Source organism: Phalacrocorax aristotelis, chromosome 1 (genome assembly GCF_949628215.1).
Source record: "Phalacrocorax aristotelis chromosome 1, bGulAri2.1, whole genome shotgun sequence".
In the NCBI taxonomy this organism is placed as follows: domain Eukaryota; kingdom Metazoa; phylum Chordata; class Aves; order Suliformes; family Phalacrocoracidae; genus Phalacrocorax; species Phalacrocorax aristotelis.
Window position 1 is genome coordinate 38,241,706 of NC_134276.1, and position 24,867 is coordinate 38,266,572.

Consider the following 24,867-nt stretch of genomic DNA (forward strand, 5'->3'; position numbering starts at 1 on the left):
CAGAAGGGTTTGAAAAGTGCTCAGCTGACACAGGAAACTTAATGGCTATCTCTGTAACTGGGTGGGAAAACTGTGTCCGGACCACTGTTTGCTTATTCTTCACTGGCGTCAGTGACCAGAATGCTCTACCAGCATGGTTTTACAGCGAGATGTGTCGCCCTGATCTGGACACTGTCCTTCAGGTAAAACACACAGTAGCGCAATGTAGGAAGGGTGCTTGGAAAGGAAGAAAATGTGCTTGCTTCATGCGGCAGAAGAATTTAAAACAAATTGGTTAATTAGTGGCATAGTTAATTTAATAGCAGATACAACTTTAGAATTTCTTACGTATAGTAACGTTGGCGTAAAATTAGACTGAAAACTCATAAAATCTGGAATTCATTTAATTCTTTTTACTTCATAAACCAGACAAGCAGTTCCTCAAACTTCTGTTATTTTTCTGCCGCAGTTCCATTGTGCAAAACTCACATATCACTTTTAAAAAAAAAAAAAAACAGAAAATGGTATGGTAACACTTTATTTTGTTCTGGAGAAAACAACATTGTCATGTAATTGCTTTTTTCCTGAGCTCTTTCACTTGACCCTGGTTGCTTATTATAATGTTTTAGGTGCCATAGCTTCAGGTTTATCGACCCCTGCTTGTTGCCCATTTGTTTTATAGTTACCGAGTATTGTAAGGCTTGGAAAGATTAGTGTAAAAATTATAATTTGGTCCTGTTCATTAGAAACGGAGGTGGAAAAAGTGTTAGCAGTAAACGTTGTCTTTTTCAGCTTTCATTATAAAAGCCTAAAGGGCCGCAGCACCTCAAGCTGCTCCGCGTTAACTCATTCAGTCCTGGAAAGTGCGACTTTGGACGGGCCAGGCTGAGGATTAGTCACATGAGGTAGAGCAAGGAAAACTCTGTTGGAGGAAAGCTGTTTATAACAACTGCATCTGAGATTAATTTTTTTTTTTTCAACATGTGGTCTTTTTAGTCTCCTAAGCAGTAGCACTGCCGTAACTAAAGGAGAACCAGAAGCAACTGTGATTTTTTCAGGTTGCTGGTCCATGCTCCTTTAACAAAGTGCCTGATCCGGAGCGCCTGCAGCCACCGCCTCCTGGTGCTGTTGTAAGGTTTTGTAATGAAGCTGCTACTATCACTTTGCCTTCTGGGTTTACACAGACTAGTGCATTACCTACAGTCCGTAAGCCAGGTGTCAGGCTTGGCTGCATGCTGCTGGTCGCAAACATTCACATCTTGGTAAGGTCAAAACATTAGAATATCACACCTGAATTTTGACCGCCGCCATGACTAATACAGTGTAGATATAAAGTAAAAATTGAGGTAGTAATCAAAATTCTTTTGCTGAGTGAAATGAAGTGTCATCCAAAATGAATGTGAAGAATCAAAAAGATGTGTTAGACCTTTACAGTTTTACTGGTAAGAAAAGCCATGGGTGTTTGCGCCTTCTGTCTGCTGCTCAGGTGGAGAAGGAGCAGTGGAATGTACCTCGCAAGATTACTTCAAATGCTTTTATCTGAACAGTCATGTTTGAAGAAATATGGAAGCTTTTTTTATAAGGATTTAATTTTCAGGTGTGAATTACAGAAAGAGAGGGTTTTGCACAGTATGTGAAACCTCCTTCAATTTCCAACACAAGTGGTATACAGCTCAATCCCTTGGTTCAAGGAACAGACTTGATACTTACTAAAAAATGGCTTGCTAAAAATACCCAGCACACACCATTAAAGGTCTACCCTAAGTATTTTTAGACTGAATTAACTTTAAATTTTAAATTGAATAAACGAATTATCTTTTAAATTTAATCAAAGCAATTTACATCATATAACTTAGAAGCTGAGTTTGATACTTTAATACAAACATAAAAGCGTAGGAACAGAATGCAGACGTAATACCTTCAAAGTCATTTTTACCTGAACTCATTAGCCAACGCAAGCATTTTTTTTCTATCAAAAAATGTCCTGTGCATTTGTTTGTTTCGAAGGGAAGTTAAAGAAACATGAAGCGTAGAAAGAGAACTTCCTGTGTACTTCAACCGGACTGTGTATCTGAGTCATAGAATCATAGAAATTAAGGTTGGAAAAGACCTCTAATGATTCTGTGATTCAAATACACAGTCCAGTTGACTGTGTATTTGAACTGTGAACACATTAAATTATGATGGCACAATGAATACTGAAGGGGAAAAAAATGACGTATGGTATTTACATGGATTCTAAGAAGCTGTACAGCTTTTTTTTTTTATTCTCCTAGCTATACAAAAGAAACCGTGAATTAACTTGATGGCTGCTTGAGAGGATTAATTCAGAAACACAATATCTTAGAAGGACTAAAAGCCCTGGAATATGTTTCTAAAAGCTTCTCACACTGTAAGAAAAGGTAGCTTAAGATCTATAACTTTAAATGTAAATATTTATTTTAAAATCAGAAGACGCTAGGCTGCCAGTAGCATTTTGTTCATTGAAAGTAGATAGACAGTAGACAGACAGTATTGTAACTTTTCCTTGCTTGAAAAACTACACAGTAGTGTCCTGAACTGTCAGATTCCTGGTGTGGAGTATTACCCACTAATTCAAATGAACAATTTTACTGTGTTCAGGAAAATGAATTTGTACTTCCACCTTCACTTGGTAGGTCATCCTGCTAGTATTTCAGAGACAGTTCTCTACTCCGAGCCCTTTTATTTTAGCACATCCTCAACAACTGAAGACATTGAGTGAATGGTTAGGTTTTTTTTCCTTCTACATGCATTTTGTGTTTGAAATACCATTTTATTTAGTTGAGCACATTGTACTTCGCAGATAGTAATTTTTACTGCACCCTGTAAACAGGAGTAGTAAGTCTTAACAGTGGAGGTGCAGAAGACCTTAGTAGAAGAACCAGTAAGAGTTGTATTTCTAGTTATCCACTTAAGATGCATTAAGTCCCAATTCTATGGTCAGTCTATGCAATTTCATGTTACCAAAGGCAGCCTTGTATGACAGCTCTGCCCATTGTTTGCAAGGAGAGCTGAAGAAATGACTGTCTGATAGGCTTTCTTTGTATCTTTTCCTGATTTCTTTTTATACCTCTTATTTTTTTCAGCTAAGGCGGGAAATGTAATTAGAGTGTATAATGACAGTTACAACAGCCCCAGAAACATGAGATTGATTCCCACGATGGCCAAAAACCTCTCCATGCAGTATGTATAAACAGGCCCAGTTTCCGAGTTCTAATTAACTTTATTAATGTTTAGTGCAGGAAGTATGAAGGCAACTTAAACAAGGATATAAAAAGCACTGGAGCATTGAAACACTGGCTTCATGTAACTGACTCTTATGGAAAGACATATTTTTCAGCATTTTGTAAAGAAAAATAGAGTAATTTAGAAGAAAGATATTAGATACCTAATACACTCTTATAATATGGAAGCTTTAAATAATGGAGCAAAGATACTAACAGTAGCTTCCTACTTGGTAACATAGGTAGTGATTCTTTATGATGTGCAATTAATAAATACGATAGCGGACGTGTAACAATGTACAATGACAGCACGATAAAAGAGATGCAATTATGTGCAAGATTCCTATTGTGCCAGCAAATAAGACTTTACGGGCTACTGGAAAATGAGTTTGTGAAAAACCAATTGTAAAAACCTTTTCCATTACATGTTCCTTTTATAGAAACATATTAACTCACATGTGAAAAGGTAAAAAATTACACTGGGAAATAACTGTGAAGGCATTTTCCCCCACTATGGACACAATTGCAAAACCTTGCAGTCACAGAAATTGTATATATTATTTTGATATAATAATCATAACTAAGCTTAACAGCAGCTATATAATAATCACGCATAAAGTATATAATCTGCATATTTTTTTTGTTTACTGTCCATTGATTTCCATTTTATAAATACATATATAATTCAGCGAACTTTGGTGCTTTTTGATGAACTCAAGCTGGAACATGGCTGATTTATATGATACATATTTCCTATTACTATTATCACAAAGGATGCTATAATAATACTTCTTAGGTGCTCAAACCTCTCAAGTATAGCAATTGCAGTAGAAAATAAGGATACCTTTTCTGTTATTTACTGACTCTTCTTCCTAGGCATGATGATTTAACAACAGTTAAAAGATATTCCTATTTTGAGAAGCTCTCAAAACGTGTGGTCTGCAGTTTGTCCACTAGAAGGATTGCGCCTTGGAGTAATTCAGTATCTGCTTCTTCCGATATTTTTTGTATGCTTAGTAGGTAAAAACATAAAATGCAAATAATCTTGCAGTTATGCAAAACTATAGTGTTGCTTTGTACAATTTTGCAAACAATCAGTTAAGAAGTATTGTGTATCTTTAAAGATGTAGCCTAATATAGCTTGTTTCTAAGCTATGATTGAATCCTCTATGCGATTATTCTATAGTGCTCGCAGTCTTGCCAGGAGAGCTTCTACTTCTGGAATGGCTTCTCCCTTAGAAGGAGACTGGATACGATCTATTTTCTTTTCTTTGTTGCCTTCTCCATGACAGGCTTCCTTCCTCCCAACAGCCTTGTTCCACACCTTAGATGAACTTGTTTCCACATCATAAGTAACCTCTTTGGTGACTGGGCTTCTTGTCAAGTTTAAACTGCTGCTGTGGCGCGAACATGACTTCTCTAGTTGTCCTTTCTGGTTCTCTGCAGAAGATAAAACAAATAAACGTCATTCCACTATTAAAATACTCGGTTTCAGTATTTTGCAATACAAAAAGACATCTCGGTCAGAAAAAGATTTACATGCAGATGATGTACTAGAAGGGGTAATGATTGCCAAGGAGGCAAGACAAAAAATATTATCACTTCAGAAGCAGTGGGCTTGGTCTCTTGGAAGTGATGCAGACTTTACATGACTTCATTAGATTAGCATCCTTACTTCCTACAAAATCACAGATAGACCCCGATAGGATCCTCCTTTCTTACTGGAGTCAAAGAGAAAACAGAGTACTCAGCACTTCTCAGTGTCTTCCAAAGTTTCATCTGGTTTATTACATTTCCTAGATATTTTTTAACTGTTCAAATTTTAAAATGTGTTTAAAAAATTTATTTCATTTTAAGTTTCCATCGTAATTTTCTCTCTTTCTTTCCTTTGTGATCTTTTAGGCAGCTAAATGATTTTCAGAATTTGCATAACTTGCTACTTTTTGCAGAACATCAATGGCATTGACTGTCTCAAGAAGTTCCACTCAGTTAATACCCAGGAGCTTTTCTGGACAGACATGTATTAATAGACAGATTTCTCTTTTTGTTCCCCGCCCAAATCAAGTGACTCTTCTCAAAACCAGCGTATGAGTGGCCCCTCTCATAGATCTCAAACTTTTTAAAAACAGGCGTACTCAATATTCATGCAACCTTGAGCAAGGCTTCAAAATGTCTTCAACAAACTTGACATGACATTTAAAGTTTTTTGGTTATTCGCTGAAAGATGTTCCATCATCCCAATAGTAATGACTTTGGAGCACAGGCAGTCACTCATGACAGTGTGTTTTATGTGAGTGCTGAAAATTCCTACCGAAAACAGCTTGTACATTAAAAGGCAGCTGCTGAAGATATTTACTGCACTGTCATTCCCTGACCAGGGGCTCTTGGTGATGGATGAGGATTTTACACACTTTCTTGGGCAATCTCAGCAAATTTTGTAAGTACGACCACCTTTTGGCAAGTGGAAGAAAATAAATACCTTATTTCTATCATCTTCTAAATCAGATAAGCCATTCTTAATTAAAATGTGATAATAGCTGAATTTTGCACTTAGCTGAAAAATGCAATTTCTATTTTATACTATGGAAAATTATTTGACCCTGAAGATGCAGCAGCACACATTTCAGTTTTCCTGAATCACAGGAGGCCAAAGATGGGGTACGAACACATCTTTATAATTACATAAAATAAACCCATCATATATAATTAAAATATCCCTTTCATGTACACTCTTAAATATCCCATTCTATTATAATATTTATATTTATTGATTCTGAACAGATATTTGCAGGCTGATAAAAGCATGCTGCCTGTATCAATATACAAAATACTAGCTGCACCATATCCCTTTTTGTTGACATTCAGTCTAGGGGCAGTGGGAAAAATATTGGTGTTTTGAAAATCAATACTTTTTAAAAGTAGAAACCCCCATATTGTCATATAATCAGAGATTAAGTATAGGTGTTGGACTTTTTAAAAAGGCAACAATAAATGAGGCGTTGCAAGTAAGCTTCTCCAGCATACCAACACCCAAATTCTAACTACTGTGCAGTTCAGCCAAGTCTTCACTCCAAAATACTCAAGCATGAGGATCCATTGGGTACGAAGAACTAGACTGAGCAGCGGAGGTGGTGAACACTTAGGAACTGAGGCCTCAAAGCAAAATTCAGCAACATTTCCCCCACTTTCTCATGGTGTGCGAGGGGCATAGGAAGGTGCCTTAGAGTGAGATTTAGAGCAGCTAATGGTCTAAGCAGGGAACTGCTGCAAGTTAGCTGTTAAGAAGTAGGAGATGTTGGAGTCTATCTGAACTCTCGTCCTGCTTTGAAACTCAGTAACTGATTTAGCCTTGCAGAAAGGTGTGTCCCATAGCTTGCTGCCTACAGTCTGGAATTGTTGCGTGGAGACAGTGATTGAGTAGAGCTGAGTCCAGCTGTATCTTCCCCCCCTTGTAACAGCAGCAATCGTGTTGATATTTTTTACTTTCTAGGCATAGACTAATGAGCAGAGTATTCAACTTGAAGGAACAGAGTCTTTCCGTCAGTCTGAGGGGTCCTGCAACAACGGGAAATGGGATTAGGAAAGTGCCTTAATCACTGGCCAGTTTATGTGAGTAGTCCTTGTTTCATCTGTTTTAACTCCTGTGTAGTGAAGATGCCATGATTCACTGGAAAAATCACAAAATGTCATGTTCTTAATACATGACGCTTTACACTACTGATTAGCAACAGTTCTAAATAATAAGAACACTTTGGTCTCAGCCATGCTACAAAAAATACTGAGCAGCCAGTGTCAATTAAAAAAAAAAAACATTAGGACACACATATTTTATCTAAATGCAGTTCTACCATCTCAAGGTTCTTATTTCAGCTGCTTCCTAAATCAGTTGGCATCTTTACTGTGTATGTTCTTTCAATCAAGGAGGAACTTCTCCATATAACACTGCTATGCCTAAGTGCATGTCCAGTATTAACAGATGTGTAGGTAGGCAGTTCCCTGCTTAGTAAACTGGCTGTGGCAAACCTCATTCAGAAACACTGAACCAAATTTGCTAGGCCTGGATCAGAAAGAACACATATTTGCTTACAGTCCTAGATTTCACTTTGATAAATATGCATCTAAAGAATTAACCGCTGTAATACTAAAGGTATATATGGTGCTGGTGGCATTCTTCTTATCAAAGATCACTTCCATTTAAGTCAAAGTTTAAAATTAGTTAGGTACTAGCAAGGTAAAAAGTCTCACTAATTCCCCAGAAATATTAATGTCTACCCTGCCAATATTTTATTTTAATCAAGCAGGAGTTAATTTGTGCTAATGACAAACTCTTAAACACCCTGTACTGCTTCACACACTGATTCAAAGCTTGCATGCGTTGGTGATTTGGTACCCCATCCATTCCACAGTCATGACTTTGGATTGTTACCTCACCCCTCTCAAATCCTGTGCTATACTGGTAAAACTGAAGAAGTACATTTTCAGCTTATAACTGTTGAGGTGGGTGGTTTAAACAAGTCAGTGCACCTTGCACATGAATTTAAAACTACAAGGCTGCAAGCTGCTGCAGGTTAGCATGTAACTTTGATCAGGACAGTAGAAGAGCTGGACTTCCTTAGTTTGGTGTGATAAAGGCTATAAAGCATATAGTTATTAACTTTCAAGAAAAGCCCCAAGTCGAGATTGACTGACACAGTAAGCATAAAAATAAACAGCCGCTAATACCTTTCTATTAGAAGTTAGAACCTTTTGAACCATCAGAATAACAAAGTTTTGGAATGTACATATATAGAAGCAAGAACAAGAAACCATAACCAGTTATAAGGAGGAACTAGATCTGTTTCTGAAAACAATATTTGATATGGCTGCCTGCAACAGCAAGGAGATGGCTTAGTGACACTGGGCCACCATTTTAATCCCACATTTCTAGAACAAGGGTACCCACCGAAAACCCATGAACCATACAGATATGAACAGCCTTTTCTAAACTACTTTGAACCACTACATCATGGACATACATAAGTTTGTTTTGTGCTTTTCGCAGTACACTATATTTTTTAAAAAAATGCAGAATAAAATAAATATATTTACACACTTACACACCTTGGTTCAAATACACTTTTAGAGTACTGAATATAATAAAATTATAGAAGGATTAAAGAAAACTACTCATGGAAAGGCACTTCTACATGAAGTCTTGTTAAGAAGAAAGCTTACATTTCTGGAGATGCACTATTTGTCCACCTACTGTAGCAAGGTGTACCTTCCGGCAGTAGCAAGACAAAAAGAAATCAGACATTAAAAATCACTGGATAAAGACAGAAATTATTAATTTGCTGTATATATATGGGAAGTAGTGGAGACAAGTTTCTAACGTTTGGTCACTTTTATCAATCAAAAACTGTCATTTACCTGTACCATAACAATCCTTATGCAGACGAACAAAAAAAAAGCAAAAACTTCGAATTAATGTTTAAGTTTTCTAAACGCTGGGGTAAGAAGACATTTACCCATAATAGTTTTGACCTTACTGATGCTGAATGCTTCCAGGCACAGGTTAGGCAGCGATTGCATTGTACACTACTAACACCTCAGCATCCAGATTCCATGACATTTAAATCTTTTTCTTTGCCTTGTTCAGTATCTAACTCTCATGAGTCCTTCAGACCTATTAAAATTCAGTTTTTCACAGATATGAATTTCCTGAACATTGCTGTTAACCAAAAATATTTCAAAATCATATTCACATAACCTAGAGCCAAATAGCAACTATCATCCAGATACAAGTCTTTTAAAATTACTTTGATTAACAGCAATGTTCAGGAAATTCAGTTGACAGAAAATTGTGCTTAATAGCTTTCCATAGTTTAAACGGTGTCCTAGCATAGAATAACTTATAATGATATGCTTATAACCTATCAAAGGCTACATACTTCATATTCAGAAAAAGGAAATTGTGTACTAGCATGTGAAGGAAAAAAAATCAGAAGTATGAGACCTGCCTGCTGTGAACTTGGGGAAGCAAAATATGATCAGTTGGAGATTTTTAAATCCTGCATAATACCTTTATATATATGTCTGTGTATATATAATATAAAAAAAACACCTTTAATAGAGAACAAGAGAACAAAAATGATTGCCAAGAGACTCACTAAAGTAGAGTTACTTGGGTTTTTTTAAAACGACTAATAAATACTTAAAATAAAACAGGACTTTGAAAAGCTTTATTTCATTGCACAGTTTCTCAATAAAAGTCTTGATACTAAGGACATATTTAGTTTTTATGTAAATACTTGTACTCCAATTGAAAAATAAAGTTGCAAATACAATAAGGAGAACTGCATTATGTGGCATTATATGCTTGTATTACAGTCATACATCTCAATGTGTGGCATGACAAAATCGTAACATAAGAAAGAACAATTGCAGTTACAACCTCGTTACATCTTTTACAAAGTTAACAGGGAAAAATGCTCAAAACCCCAGTGGAATATTTCTGATCTCTCTGGCTTGTGCTCCACATGCTACACCATATTCCTGAAGCTATGCCTATGCTGAGATTTTCTAAAGCCTACACATACCAACCTTACTACCAATGCAAATAATTTTTACATTGTAAGTCATGACTTGCCTGTGCTAGAAGATAGCCTGAGGGCATGCCCTCATGCCAAGTGGCTTCGGCTTGGAGAGAGTAACAGCCCTAGCCATAATCCTCATCACTGGCTCCCCAGTGTGGCACCACAGTTTGTCATTGGTTGCCTATCCCTGATGCATGAAACTGGAAGTCAGGGAAAGCTACACCATGTTGGTGCTGCACTCGTGTTTTCCCAGCAAAACAGCATGTGTTTTTGACAGCAGTGCAATGGGCTGATTGTGGATGTAGCTGTACAGCATTCCCACAAGCTGGAATGCTTGCAGCAGTCCAGCCTCTGTCAGGAAGGCCTGTCCGCCTTCCACAAATTACACTGACCACACCACCACGCACGTCCCAGTGCAACCTTACCAAGTGTGTTTAGACAATGGTCACATATCATGGGCCTTGTGAGGATATCTGTGTATAGCCCCATCTGCTCCATCTAAAAAAACAGAAGCCCCTGAAAAGTTAGTCTGGAGATGTTCCTAAAGGGTTCCCTTGCCGAAACCAAAGTATAAAGCATCCCTGGTGCTTTGCTGAAGATACGAGGTAAACAGCAAAACAGTTACTAAGCATGAACTATTTTTTCTGATATAAATTGGGCAATCCTGGCTTATGTTTCAGATAGTTGAGATTTACTTAAACTCTTCTTTTGAAAGGCTGATTATGACCCACTGCTGGCAGACGCTTTGAGGACCTCTGTTTTTAGAGTTCAGGACAAGGTGGAGATTCTGAATTCCCACTTCAGCTGTAGGTAGCAAAGTTTTGGTAGCGGGGAGGCTGCAGAGGCGGCCCCTGTGAGGAGCGGCCAGGGCTGCCCCGTGCCGGACACAGCCGGCTCCAACCCACCCACCGAAGGGCATGGCTGAGCCTGTCACCCCTTTGTGCCCATAGCTGCCTCACCGACAGGACTGCGTGTAACCTGTGGTGATAATACGGGGGTAGGAGAGGGGCCTGGAGGGAAGCCGAGCCTACAGAGGCAGGAGGAGTATGTTTTCCCTAAATGTTTTGCTTCTTTGGTTTGCTTTTGTTTCCCAATACCCAAAACAGTAGTTTTATATATATATATATATATATATATATATATATGAAATTGTCAATAAATTGTTTTTCTGTACGTCGAGGCTGTTTTGCCCATGACAGTAACTGGCAGGTGATCTCCCTGTCTTTCTTTATCTTGACCCATAAGCTTTCCTGCTCCTGTTCTTCCTATTTCCCTCCCCGTCCCACGCCACCAAAGGGGGACTGAATGAGCAGCTGGGTGGGAGTTTGGTTGCCACCCGAGACTAACCCACCACAATACCTTAGAAATAAGATGACTCCATCTGTCTTTTAGCATTCCCTATTTTAATTTTTCCAATTAAAAGCCCTCAACAATTCTGAAAGTTGTCATTTTGAACTTCCAGCTTCCAAGCTATTGGCTTTTACTATCAGAAACGCCAACAAGAAAATAATTAATTCTTGTTTTCCTCTCAAGTATGGAATGAGTGTCTTGTTTCCTGCGCTGACCCATTTCTATTAGTGCTTAAGATACTGGACAGTTGTGAGCCCTGAGTTTTTTCAGGCACCCATCTTTCCTTAATATCATTTATACAGCCCAAAGTCGGCCTTCTGAAATCCATTCCCAGACTTTGGCATTGGCGTTAGAACATAACAAGACCTAATTATCTTTCTTAAAAAGCCTGCCTTACCACCCAGAAGCAGAATTTAGACACAACATGAAAGACTACTATAGCTAGAAGGTCCATGTCTATTACAAAACGTCACTCATAAAAAATGGGATAGCTCCTTGCTGAATAGTATAACGGAAAAGAAATACTTCTTATTGCCACTTTTTATTAGTTTCATATTTTTTCAAAAATTTCTGTAACTGACAAGGGTAGGACTGGAGAATATCCCTGAAACGTTAAAGGAGCAGGGTGTGTTGTTATGACTTAATTCAGCTGTACCCTGCAGCCCCAGCTCTAACACCTAAAGTAGTAGTAGCTGTACGCGAATGGTCTTTGCTTGGTAATTTCTCATACCTTAGTATTTCATACTAAATGCTCACAACTTGACTAATCTAAAGAGGACAATAATTAATGAGGCATTGAAAAGTATTACTGATTTTTAGAACATTTACAAATAATTTTTAGGCACATTTCATTTAATAGTTGCTGCTGGTCTTGAGTGTTGTGTTAAAAAAGTGTGAAACACAAGGAATAAACACTAATCAGTACATTCAATTTAGATGACACAAACCTTTCAGAAACGGTGGTTATAGGGTTTTTTTTTGTTAATTTCAAAGGCAAGAATAGAGCATGTCAGCACTAAGTGAGGCTAGCATAGAGGATTTATAGAAACTAAATGTCAAAGAAAATAAATTACAAACTGTGAGCAAACTAATTTGTGACAAAAGGAACTATGCTGGACCAGCTCCCTTTTACCTGGCCCTAGAGCACAGCCTTTAAAAATTCTTTAATCCTCCACCTACCTACCTCTTCTCAAAGATTACTTTTAAGTTCCTGTTGATCACCCCATTCAATCTTTTTCCTTTCTCTTCCAAATATATTTTGCATTTGCATTGAGTTGGGACCAATTTAGCTGTTTCAACTGATATATTCTCACCTCTAATATAGCAATGACTTTTGTTACAAGAAATGCAGCTTTAAGTTACTGGGATTTAATGAAAGTCTTGAGTGCCTGTCAAGATTAAAACAGAACAAAAGTGTGGATCACACTACTGACAGAAATCACCCAAGGTTTTTCTGTGAGAGAAGAAACCTCTGAAGGTGCCTGATTGCTAATTCAGACTCAGGAGTTTGGCATCCTCCCTATTTCGCTCTGAATTACAGTGGATATTCTCAGTCTGGTCGTCCATCTTTCCCTACATGAAGGCACAGTTTAAAGCTTCTAGGAAACTGCAAAGTGGAAACGTCCAAAACAAACTTACTTTGTGGTCATTATTGATTTTTAGAGCAAATAGTTTGATTTATTCTTAAACAACTGAATGTGTCACACAATCACAGAATGGTAGGGGTTGGAAGGGACCTCTGGAGATCATCTTGTCCAACCCCCCTGCTTGAGCAGGCACACCTAGACCAGGGGGCACAGGAACGCATCCAGGTGGGTTTGGAATGTCTCCAGGGAAGAAGACTCCACAACCTCCCTGGGCAGCCTGTGCCACTGCTCTGGCACCCTCACAGGAAAGAAGTTTTTCCTCATGTTTAAGTGGAACTTCCTGTGTTCCAACTTGTGCCCATTGCCCCTTGGCCTGTCATTGGGCACCACTGAAAAGAGCCTAGTCCCATCGTCCTGACACCCACCCTTTAGATATTTAGAGGTATTGATGAAATCCCTCCTCAGTCTTCTCTCCTCCAGGCTGAACAAACGCAAGTCTCTCAGCCTTTCCTCATAAGGGAGATGCTCCAGTCCCCTGATCATCTTGGTAGCTCTCCACTGGACTTGCTCAAGCAGTTCCCTTTCTTTCTTGAATGGAGGGGCCCAAATCTGGACACAGTACTCCAGATGTGGTCTCACTAGGGCAGATAGAGGGGGAGGATAACCTCCTTTGACCTGTTGGCTGCACTCCTTTTTATGCAGCCCAGGATACCATTGGCCTTCTTGGCCACAAGGGCACAGCGCTGGCTCATGGTCAACTTGTTGTCCACCAACACTCCCAGGTCCTTCTCAATAGAGTTGCTTTCCAGTAGTCCAGCCCCCAACCTGTGTCGGTGCATGGGGTTGTTCCTCCCCAGGGACAGGACCTTACACTTGCTCTTGTTGATTTCCATAAGGTTCCCCTCGGCCCAGCTCTCCAGCCTGTCCGGGTCTTATTGGATGGCAGCACAGCCTTCTGGTGTATCAGCCACTCCTCCCAGCTTGGTGTCATCAGCAAACTTGCTGAGGTTACACTCTATCCCTTTGTCCAGGTCATTGATGAACATGTTGAACAGGACTGGACTCAGCACAGACCCCTGGGGAACACCACTAGTGACAGGCCTTCATCCAGACTCTGCTCCATTGATCACAGCCCTCTGAGTTCTGTTGTTGAGCCAGTTCTCTATTCACCTCAGTGTTCACTCATCCAGCCCACACTTCCTTAGCTTGCCTGTGAGGATGCTATGGGAAGACAGTGTCAAATGCCTTACTGAAGTCAAGATAGACAACATCCACTGCTGTCCCTTCATCGACCCAGCCAGTCACACCATCATAGAAGGGTATCAGGTTGGTCAAGCATGATCTTCCCTTGGTGAATTCATGTTGACTGTTTCTGAAAACCTTCTTGTCCTCTACATGCCTGGAGATGACCTCCTGGATGAACTGCTCCATCACCTTTCAGGGGGTGGAGGTGAGGCTGACTGGCCTGTAGTTCCCCAGGTTCTCCTTCTTGCCCTTTTTGAAGATGGGAGTGACATTTGCTTTCCTCCAGTCCTCGGGCACCTCTCCTGTCCTCCACGACCTTTCAAAGATGATGTCTCTTAACTTCAAAGACATCTTTTAACTTCAAAATGGATAAATAATTTGGCATAACTTTAGTATTAATGAATAATAAATTAATCTTATTTATGTTGGGATGATGAAGGGGGTAAAAAGATAAATACTGATCTACATGGATACCCAGTGGCAGTGGATCTTGAGGCAGTGGCCAGAAACATTATGCAGCCTAGGTGTTTACGGGATTTCTCCCAAGGTACAAATAGGATAAACATAAATGTTTTCTCTTCTTTAAGTCAGGAAATGATCAGGAAATTACAATGATAAAACTGGAAGTTAACAGATTTAGACTATTTTAAATTCCTGAAATGTGGTTTATCACTTGTTTTTTTCACTTTGTTCAGAAGTATATTGTAGCTCGCCATTTCAAATCTCTTTAGAGTAAGAGATTCAAAAATGATGACTCTGTAAGTTAGTGACCTGTGACAAGATACACAGAGGTCCGTAGTCTAAAGCTATCGTCTGTTCAGCTGACAATAATTTATGTAGATCCCACATTCTAAACTGCCATGGATGCCTTTGAGCAGTAGACATATTTAGTCTCCAAACCTGCTTGCGTAGCATCTACCTATAGATTAATACTGCTTTCAAGGTACACTTTGATGAAGAATTTCAGGAATGTGCTTACAGACTACTGCCATCAAAGGAAAGCCACTGGCAGCTGGAATGGAAAATAACAAGTAATATGCTGATGAAAATAACCAAAATGGAAAAGAAGCAGACAATTTGTGTCTTCTTTTACAAATTGTTGAAGAGAAAACCAAGTAGAAAGCCTCCTACCTCTAGAAAATAAAACCCTCAACAAGTCCAAACAACAAAGCAAGTCTTAAAGAATGACCTAATATTTACCAAATTCCACTCACTGCGATTCTAAATAACGTTGTTTCTGTTAAGTATTTATTATTTAGCATAAACATTTTTTTAAAAACTATATGTCTAGTAATTACCATAAGAGTTTAACACTAAATTATTTCTTATCCGCTATTCTTGATATTAAATGTTTATAAGCTACTCCTTAAGTATTCTAATAAATGCTACAAAACCATACCATTTGTATTTCCTATTTTTATCCCAAACTTCTGTTCCCAGATTTATATCGGTAATCAGGGTATTGGTAGGCTGCACTGCCTGAAGGTACAGCACAAATATTTTGTAATGTCAGATCAAACAGATGGGAAAAATTGTCTTTTCCTCATCACCTGTTCCATTTCTCTCCTAGGGAATCAATCTGCTTCCAAGGGAAAGGGGGATCTACAGACCTGCAAATGTTTCTGGGAGCAGCATAAAGATGAAAGGCTAGAGCTGAAAGTGAATTAGGTGGGCGTTGGTTTTAACAGTTGAGTAGAAACATAATTTTCTCCCATTCCTGTAACAGTTACCAGACCAATGTCCTAGGGCAGTTCTTGCCCACATAGGTCACAGTCACAGTGGGCTGTTGTTCACCAAGAGACTGCAAGAATAGCATACAGCTCTCAGGCTCCTCTCATTTTAAAATGTTTTTAAAACAAGTCTCTGGAGGGAAGTAGGGCAACAGAGAATGCTGCATGCTGTTGTTGCTATGACAGATGAGAGTGCAGTGATTTACTAACCTAGAAAAGTATTTATGAGAACTCAAATCCTAAGTAGATCGAAAAAAGATTTACACAACATTGATGTCGGCTTAAAGATATCTGTGCTTCTTTATAGGATGGGTGCTTCTCAACAGGACAGAAGCAGACCTGATTGTGAAGTTCAGCCTGCATAAACCAACATCCAAGATTGCCCTCACAAATACACTGGAGATGGGATGAAGCCAAATCATCTTAGTTCACATAATTTTAATTGTTCGAGCATTATTGTTGTGTTCCTTTCTTTCCTCTGACAAAGCTCTGCAGAAAACCATCAAAAGTGTGCTATCAAGGAGACTGTGTAGCAGGAAACAGTGTATTTTCAAGATCCTCAGAAAAAACTAAATATTGGGAAATAAAGGCAGAGGAAAAGTGATTCATCTTCACCTTGCTCTGCAAGATTGTATATATATTCCTTTGAAAATTCGTCTCTCTCTCTTTATATGAAGCTCTAATTAATGCTATATGCTTTCACTTTAATTATTATCCTCTCTTTGGGACAGACTGTAGTTGGGCCTTGCTCACGTGTGGAGAGAGAGGGAATACAAAAAATGTTTCCACTCCGCACATGATTCAGCCCTACATGTATCTGAGACCAATGACTGTACTTTGCAAGTGTGAAAAACAGCTTTGAAAAGGGATGAGGATTTCAACAGAGTCCAAAAGAATAATTATTTTTTAAAGATGGCTTTTACTGACTTCCACATATCACTGAATTATCATATGAGATAAATTTGAGACACATTGTCATGGGTAATTAATCCAGTCATTGTGAATTCAAAATGCTGTTTAACATCATTAGTGTTAGGCATTTTTCACGTGATGAACATATTTACTGCCCTATATTCAAGGAATTACACTCTTAGCAGCCACTTTGGACTGTAAAAAACATCAGGAGCCAACTGTAGCATTTCCAGTTTTCTCTTTTCCTAATAAATTGCACACAATGACTTCTTAGCGATAACCGGCTAACAGAAGTTAATCTTGCTATGTAAGACAGGATTTTTTTTAATTTCAAGGAATCTAAGACGCAGCACATCCTTATACTCAGAGAAGAAACGTCTCTCTCACTTACATAGGAACTTAGAGAGAAAATTTTATGTAGAATATGAAAAAATAAGAGACTGAAAAACCAAACCCTTTACACTCACTGAGAAATCAAAGCAGAAGGCATTAAGACCTCCCAAGCCACTGAAACAAAGGATTCTTACACATAGACTTGGTTTTCCTTTGTCTGTTCTGACTTACAAAGCAGCCTTGCAAATGTGTTTAGCTCCAAAGGTGATATTAAAAACAAATGGTTAGAGATCATCATGTTATATTAATTATGCAAAAGAAGCCAAACCGAATTTAATCAGAAACAGCGGACTCCAAACAGGAATTTTTTTTTTTTTTGACAGATACGGTTAACAAAACATTTATGGTAATGCCAGAGCATCTGCTGATTACAGTCAAAGCTGCAGGAGTCCAACATTAAATCACTGAACCATCTTGACAGCTTCTGGGTACTTGACTTTCATTCTAATAATAATTTGCTGTGAAATTTACCCAAATTTGAAAATTGGCCAGAAAATGTTTGCAAGGAATATAGGTAAGACTAAACAAAGCAGATACAAAATTGATTTGCATCTGAAAAAACATATCTAAAATAGATGTTCATCACTCAGATGTTTCAGAGCTACACGTAAATTGGTAAACCTCTAAAAAAGACTAAGCATTTTAAGAACAGACTATAATTTTATCATCCATTTCCTATTGATTGTGACCTAACACTTTTTTTGTTTAAAATTGTTAGCATGCTTGTTTGTTTAATATAAACACAGATTAGCCATTTGAAGAAGGCCTGCACCATTTAAAATCAATTTTTAATTCCTGACACCTGAGGATTCTACACAGAACAATATACTTCATTGTAAAGCTTTAATTGATGCATCTATGTGCTGCAGAGGGTGATTACTTGAATAATAAGTATAAGAGACGTGTGATCTGGTTGCTAAGCAAATGTGAGTAAGAAAAAAAAAAACAAGAAACGACGTAACAGTGAATCAAGGTGTGATGACAGGATAATTATTCTATGAACTGTCATGTTGAAGGACTTGCAGAACATTGACCTGCACACGATCACACACCAGAACACTGTCTGAGGGGTAATTAAAATAACAATACACAAGTCCAGTTAGACAGAAAGAGAAAAATACATGCTTAGCTCATTTCTCTGTAGCATGCACGGTCAAATGCATTCTCATGTTAAATGTAAATGCTTGAACAGTGCAAGAATTCAGAGGACAACAGATTACAGCAAAGACCACTGAAGTTTATCTGAATTAGCATTAATGCTTTTCTTTCTTCAGTTACTCTGGGCATTCAACTAAATATTATTCATACTATGACATATTAAAGCACAAAACCTGTGAAGTGACTTTCTGAAGGAAGTTGGAAAAAATGTAATCCTTTCAAAGGATTTTTAAGATTGTAACATAATACATTAAAAAAGAATTACTGTTTTGGTGGGTTGACTTTGGCCAGCAGCCAAACATCCATCCGGCCTCTTGCTCACTCCCCTTTTCCATGGGCAAGGAGAACATGGAAGGCGAGAAGACTCGTGGATAGAGATAATGACAGTTTAATACAGATAACAAAAGCTGCATGTGCTGGCAAAGCAAAATAAGTTCATTCACTATTTTCCATTCAGGCAGATGTCCAGCCACCTCCTGGAAAGCAGTTGCTTGGGAAGACAAATGCCGTAACCATGAATATTCCCCCTTCCTCCTCCTTTCCCTGATTTTTTATTGCAGAGCATGACATCACAGAGTATGGAGTATCAGTTTGGGTCAGCTGTGCCAGTTACCTCCCTTCCCAACCTCTTGCCCACCCCCAGCCTCCTTGCTGTGTGTGTTTTGGGGACAGAGGAAGAGAAAGCCTTGACGCTGTGTAAGCACTGCTCAGCAATAGCCAGAACACTGGTGTGGTATCACCACTGTTTTAGTCGCTAATGCAAAGCACAGCAGCATATGGGCTGCCATGAAGAAGGTCAGCTCCACCCCAGGCATACCCAGTAAAACTGCAGATATTGTAACAGCTCTCTACTCACTCAGCTGCCATTGTATATTTAACTTTGATGAACGCTATTCACATGACAGTTTTAAGACTTTCAAGGCAGACTTTAACACAATTCCATTTTTTGCTCACTAAAGCGAGAGCAAAAAGAGAGCAAAAATGCTGTTGTCCAGTTGTTCACTGTATAAGTTTATATTGGCATACACCCCTCTACAAGTCCAGTCTTTTGCTCCAAGCTCATACGCCATGATCATGTCTGAGCAATGTATTCTGCACTTCCTTGTCACATGTAAATGTGCCGACACACTCGAACTGCCTTTAAATGAGCCATCCTCCGTCTTGTTCATGGCGGAAGCATTCTTTGCACTGTCTGTGCTCCTCAACCTGCTTTTTGGGTGAGCTTTGCCGATTGTGTGGAATCACTGATGGTTACTGCTTTGCAACTATACTGATTATAGATGCCTACTCAGCGTAGACAAAACAAGAACCAAGCTAGTCTGTGATGGAAACCACTTGACTGCTCAGAAGAAGAATAGATTCAGAAATCTCCTTACTTCCCCCACCCTCTCCATTATTTCCTATTTAACTGAAGATACTGGAACACAGCCCATTAGGAGAAGTTCTGCGCATACTCTTCAAAATTTAAGACCACTGACAATCCCTAAAAAGATTTTTTCAGATCACAAGATAAGCGTACAGTTTGCATGCACATGAATTCATACAGACCAGAATGTCCATAGGTTACTCTCACGTCATGTATAGGCACAATCATTGCACAATTCTGAAAAGGAAAATGCTTTTTCTCCCACCATATTCTAAGGAGATGCTAAAAACACCTTTTAGGAAACACACTACATACAATAATTATCATAATGACACTTCTTTCTAGAATGAATATGTCTGTAAACACATTGCTAGCTCATCAATTAAGTTATGCACTCATACTAAATATGCTGGAGTTACATTCTCAAATCTCTTCTAGCATCTTCATTAGTGCTCATTTCAAAAAAGTAATGCTATACCCAAATAGCTTTTAATGCAAAGAAGGAAAACAACTGTTATTGAAAAATCTTCCAATGTTCAGCAGCTCACTGTGGTCTAAGTAAAAATTATTAAAATGCAAATCTCAAGCACATTAGTGTTAAATTTAAAGTAACATCTGATAGAAGAAATGTAATTTTCAGTTTTGTGGAATAAAATAATACCATTTACAAACCTAGATTCTCAACATTAGCCAGCAGTGTTAAGAAGAACAATTCAGCAGACTCCAAAGATATTTGTAAAAATTTTGAAGCAAAAATAGTAGGCCAGATATTTATATATTTTTAGTCCAGAAACTTCTTAACAGGAAAACCATGGGGAAGGGAGTATATCCTCTACCTCTAAGAATTCAGCTATTACAATCAATAATTTCTCTTAAAAACTTTTGCTTTTTCTGAGCTTACTAACCGCACAGATTTTTTCCATAAGACAGTTTCAATAAGCTGAAGTGGATGTATAAATTTAACTTTCTTGTTATCTAAGAGCATACAGCTTAAACCAGAAGTTTGATTACGTTTGTGTAGGTGCACTTCCCTTTTCTTTAAATTAACAAACTTTTTTTTTTTTTTTTTGTGATAATGAATACTCTAAAATATTGTCAGTTAAAATTCAAACCAGAAACCACAAATCTAACTGGGCTTATTACAACTATGAAATACATATACTTTCTTGACTACGGATTCATACATATTGCAGCTACAGAAACAAAACCATCTCTTTTCTTCAGTGTTGAATAAAACTATTTGAAACAAGAGCATGCTTAGTCCTGTGTGCCCTTGTGCCTGACCAAAGGCTGTTGATCCCAATGTGAGATTCACTGGACTGAATGAATTTGTGTTGGTTGCCTTAGGCTCCCTTCACAGTCAATGAGGAGAAACAAGCACTTCTAAACTGCACTTCATTTCACCCTAATGTAGATACTTTAAAAAGGTAAAGAGAGCTTACGGTAACTAACACAGATGTGGATGCCTGCACTCCAGACATCTAAAGGTAACTTCTATATCTGGAAGCTTCCAACTTTTGACTGCAGCAAAGTCTGCATAAAAGGTGGACTTCCTAGTCTGGACAGCGACAGCGGATTGTAGAGATCATACTATGAGGGAGGACAGGGTGCGGATTTGGTGATTTTAAGGCCTGATAGAACATTATGGGTATCGAGATCCCACCACCTATTTAAAACAAGCTATGGAATTTCACAAAGCTTTTTTGGGCTGCATGAAGATTAGAAATGAAATAAATTACATTCCGGTTGCTACAGTGAACAATTTGGATATAAACAGGGGAACTCTGTTTTGCATATAACACACAAGAACTGTAAATGTGGAAGTTGCCGTTATTAAGTATGCTGCTCAGCCATTAGCCATAACAATTTTTTCTTTTTGAAAAATCCTTCATGTTCACTAACCTTTTTCTAAAGTAGACATAGATATTACGGTTGTTTAGGTTCCTATCTCTTACAGATTTGTGATACCTATACTTTTGTGTTGCTTTGCAAGTTTCTGACAGGCTTGAAACGTATTCTGGATTTAAAATCAGCCTATAAAATAAATGAATCCTACTTTTCTACTGGTATATGGAATCCTACCCTTCACATGAAAATCATCCCTGCTTTAAACTGAAGTTGGCTTAGCTTTAGTCCTCGTCATGCAAAACTTATAAACTCCAGTATTCAAACTTAACATTCAACATTCAAACTTAAGAATGTCTCATCCACAGGAACTCAGTGCTTAAGTTTAGTCTTTAGGGATGAAGATATAAATGTGATGCTTTGTACGGCAAGGCAACTCTGTGATTTTTAGATATCTCTCAGTCCTGTGCGTTTGAATTTTTGTTAAGTAAGAGAGCTAGCTTAGTAGATAAAAGAATTAAAGGAAAAGTGATTTGAGTCCCATGAAAATATTTTATGAACTCTTTCTCAAAAAAAAAAAATTCCCTTAACAGTGCTTATCTAGAACATGCAGCAAGTTAAAAAAAAGGATAAAAACAGTATGCATAGTATAGTGATAAAAACTATAACAGCACCTGTTATTCAGCACTACTTTAATTCCTATGGTCTCATTGCCATTAAAAATAAGCAGTAAACAAAATATTTTCATTGGATGTTATAATAATATTTTATACATACATTAAACATTGTTTGCCGCTTGCTTGTAAAGATACTAAATATGATGTTAAATTTGAATTATTCCACAAAACATAAAGCTAAAGCATTATTAAAGAAACGCATTAGGGTTTCAACATGGGAAAGGCAAGAATAATAATAAAAAAACCAACACACAAAGATATTTTTAGTATGAAACAAGCATGCTGTTCCTTAGGACTCAATCTGAAAAGACTATTTTCATTAGTCTTTTCATTATGTTAATAGACTTTAACAGTATATTTCATCTTTCATTCAGAAACAAATCCAAATGACCTATGCCCATCAGAATTAAAATAGCAATGCCACTTTCCTCGTCAGATTATGCCCAGCTCCATATTCCTTCATGCATGTAGGAACGACTGTGATACACAAAGATCCAGCTGAAATGTATTTCAAATTTAGGAGACGCCTTTTTTAGAGGCAAGTACATAAATTATTTGTAGTTAGCTGAGGTTGTTCTGTACTGTACTAACTACACAAACTACATAGTTTTTGAGTGTAACACGAAGAGTGGGACGTTGTCTACAGATCCTGTGCACCCGTTAGTGCTGTATTTCACTAAAATAAAATTGTTGTAGAATATGGTAGCCCCAGTGCAGAATCATTACGCCCAACTCTGCAGGACAAAAATGGCAAAGAGATTGCACTGTCAAGGGACTAGTCAAGGGAAAAAGGCAAACTTAGAGCACAATTAAAAGCACATACTTTAGATATCTATTGCCGCCTTTTGATTAGAGAGACACCCTAGCTTAGATTAGTTTTAAATAGATAGCAAGGGCAAGAAAATCAGATAATTAAGTGGAATAAACCTACACCAGACTGTGAACTTTATCTACCTACTTTACATGTGTCTAAACCTGCCTGAGAACTGCTAGCTTCTAACAGCACTTTCTGACTGATATTCTTTAAAAAATGTTGTTTTTTTCATACAGAAGTGGTGTAAGATGGATAGAGAAGTGGGCTGAAGTAGCTAAACGGAGTGTACAACAGACAGACACCATTGAGAGTAGCATTGTGGATGATAGCTGTCTGGCTGTAGAGGATGCACTGACACGACTTCCCACCCAGAAACACTGGTAAATCTTGGACTGGGAGTCCTCATCTGCCATGGGAAGATATTTCTGCTCTTCAGAGAAGAGCGATTCTTGACTGCTTTAAGGGCAACGTGAATGTCATTAGGAGGAGACTGTGCTTTTGTGAGGATTTCATTCCAAATCAGGACATAATGAGAGGATAGCTTGCCTTTTAACCCTGGAACCTTCACCAATTCTAGTCTCAACCGTTTTCATTTGTAGTTTCACTTGGTTTTAGATGATGTTTAAAACTTCTTTAAACAGATAGATTAGTAAGATAGCTGATGGTAATAAAATTACTGTGAGATATAGCTAATTACATATATTTACATAAAACTGACTATATATGAATCTGCATTAGGATGATAAAGCATCTTGGAAAGAATTAAACACTTATGATGGATGAGACAGTTTTGGAAGATCATTTTCAGCTGCACCTGATAGCGCATAGGGAAAGGAAGGATAGGGACAAGTAAGATATCCAAATTTATGATTATATAAATCTAGGGCTCAGAACAGCACTTAAATTTTGTGCAGACTTATTTGACTTGGAGACATGAAATCCACTAAGTAGGAGCTCTTAGCAATAGGAAGTTAGAATACAGTAGGATGCTGGGTCCAATTTAAGAAAGCATGGAAACACCTGCATTTTCTAGGTTTGAAATGACATTGTAGAAAAAATAGAAATGAAGGAATGACATGACTATGAAAAAATCTCTTTGATGTCCAATATTTTTTGACTGATGCTTCACATTGCTTCTCTTTAAGTCTAGTTAAATGTCCTTTATGATTACCAAAGCATGAGATTTTGTTTTTTACTGGGCTGAAATAATAAAAATCTAGATATAGTATGAGATTTTATTCTCAAAAATACATTAACTACATCTTCTTGCTACATTTATGAAAACATAAATAAAACACTTAAAAAATAGCAATTACAGGTTAATGCAGAATTTTCATTACTGTAAAGTCACTGTTCCCGGAACTGTTTTTGTTTAAATGTAAATATTTGAAGGTTAGAACCTACAATTATACATGGGTTATCACAGAAAATATACAAACTGTGGAGAAAAACATTAGCTTTCTCAGAAAAAAATGAAGGTCTTTTTTTTAGTAAAGTCTTCAAATAAAATGTTTCGTTGAATTGACATAATATTTCAGAAAACAGCAATGAATTGCAACAGGTGACTGAAGATAAATATTGTCATATTTCACCCTCACAATCTGAAGGAAATCATATTTTTATCTTTGTAACTGCTTTACTAACAGGTTTTACTCCCGTGAATAGGAAACATTACGTTTGTCCTAATTTTAAAATTTGGTCTTCAGTGTTTAATATCCTGTGTTTGATAATTTGGAACCCAAATATACAGTATTGTCCTCTTTACTACAGAGAAACACTGGTTTACAGTAGGATGCTGCCCTGGTTTCAGCTGGGGTAGAGTTAATTTTCTTCCTAGTAGCTGGTACAGTGCTGTGTTTTGGATTTCGTATGAGAATAGTGTTGACAGCACACTGATGTTTTAGGTGTTGCTGAGCAGCGCTTACACTAGTCAAGGACTTTTCAGCTTCTCATGCCCTGCCAGTGAGAAGCTGGGAGGGGGCACAGCCAGGA

At 37.8% G+C, this 24,867-nt stretch overlaps 1 protein-coding gene across 1 annotated transcript in view; it reads right to left on the reverse strand.

Moving 5' to 3' along the window:
• Positions 1 to 2,409: 2,409 nt before the first annotated feature.
• The window catches only part of DIAPH3 (diaphanous related formin 3), a 242,258-nt gene continuing 219,800 nt past the window's right edge, over positions 2,410 to 24,867 (reverse strand). The window contains exon 28 of the mRNA XM_075088048.1: positions 2,410 to 4,664. Within this exon, the coding sequence (XP_074944149.1) occupies positions 4,405 to 4,664 (260 nt within the window). The 3' untranslated portion in view covers positions 2,410 to 4,404. The remainder of the gene's footprint in view (positions 4,665 to 24,867) is intronic.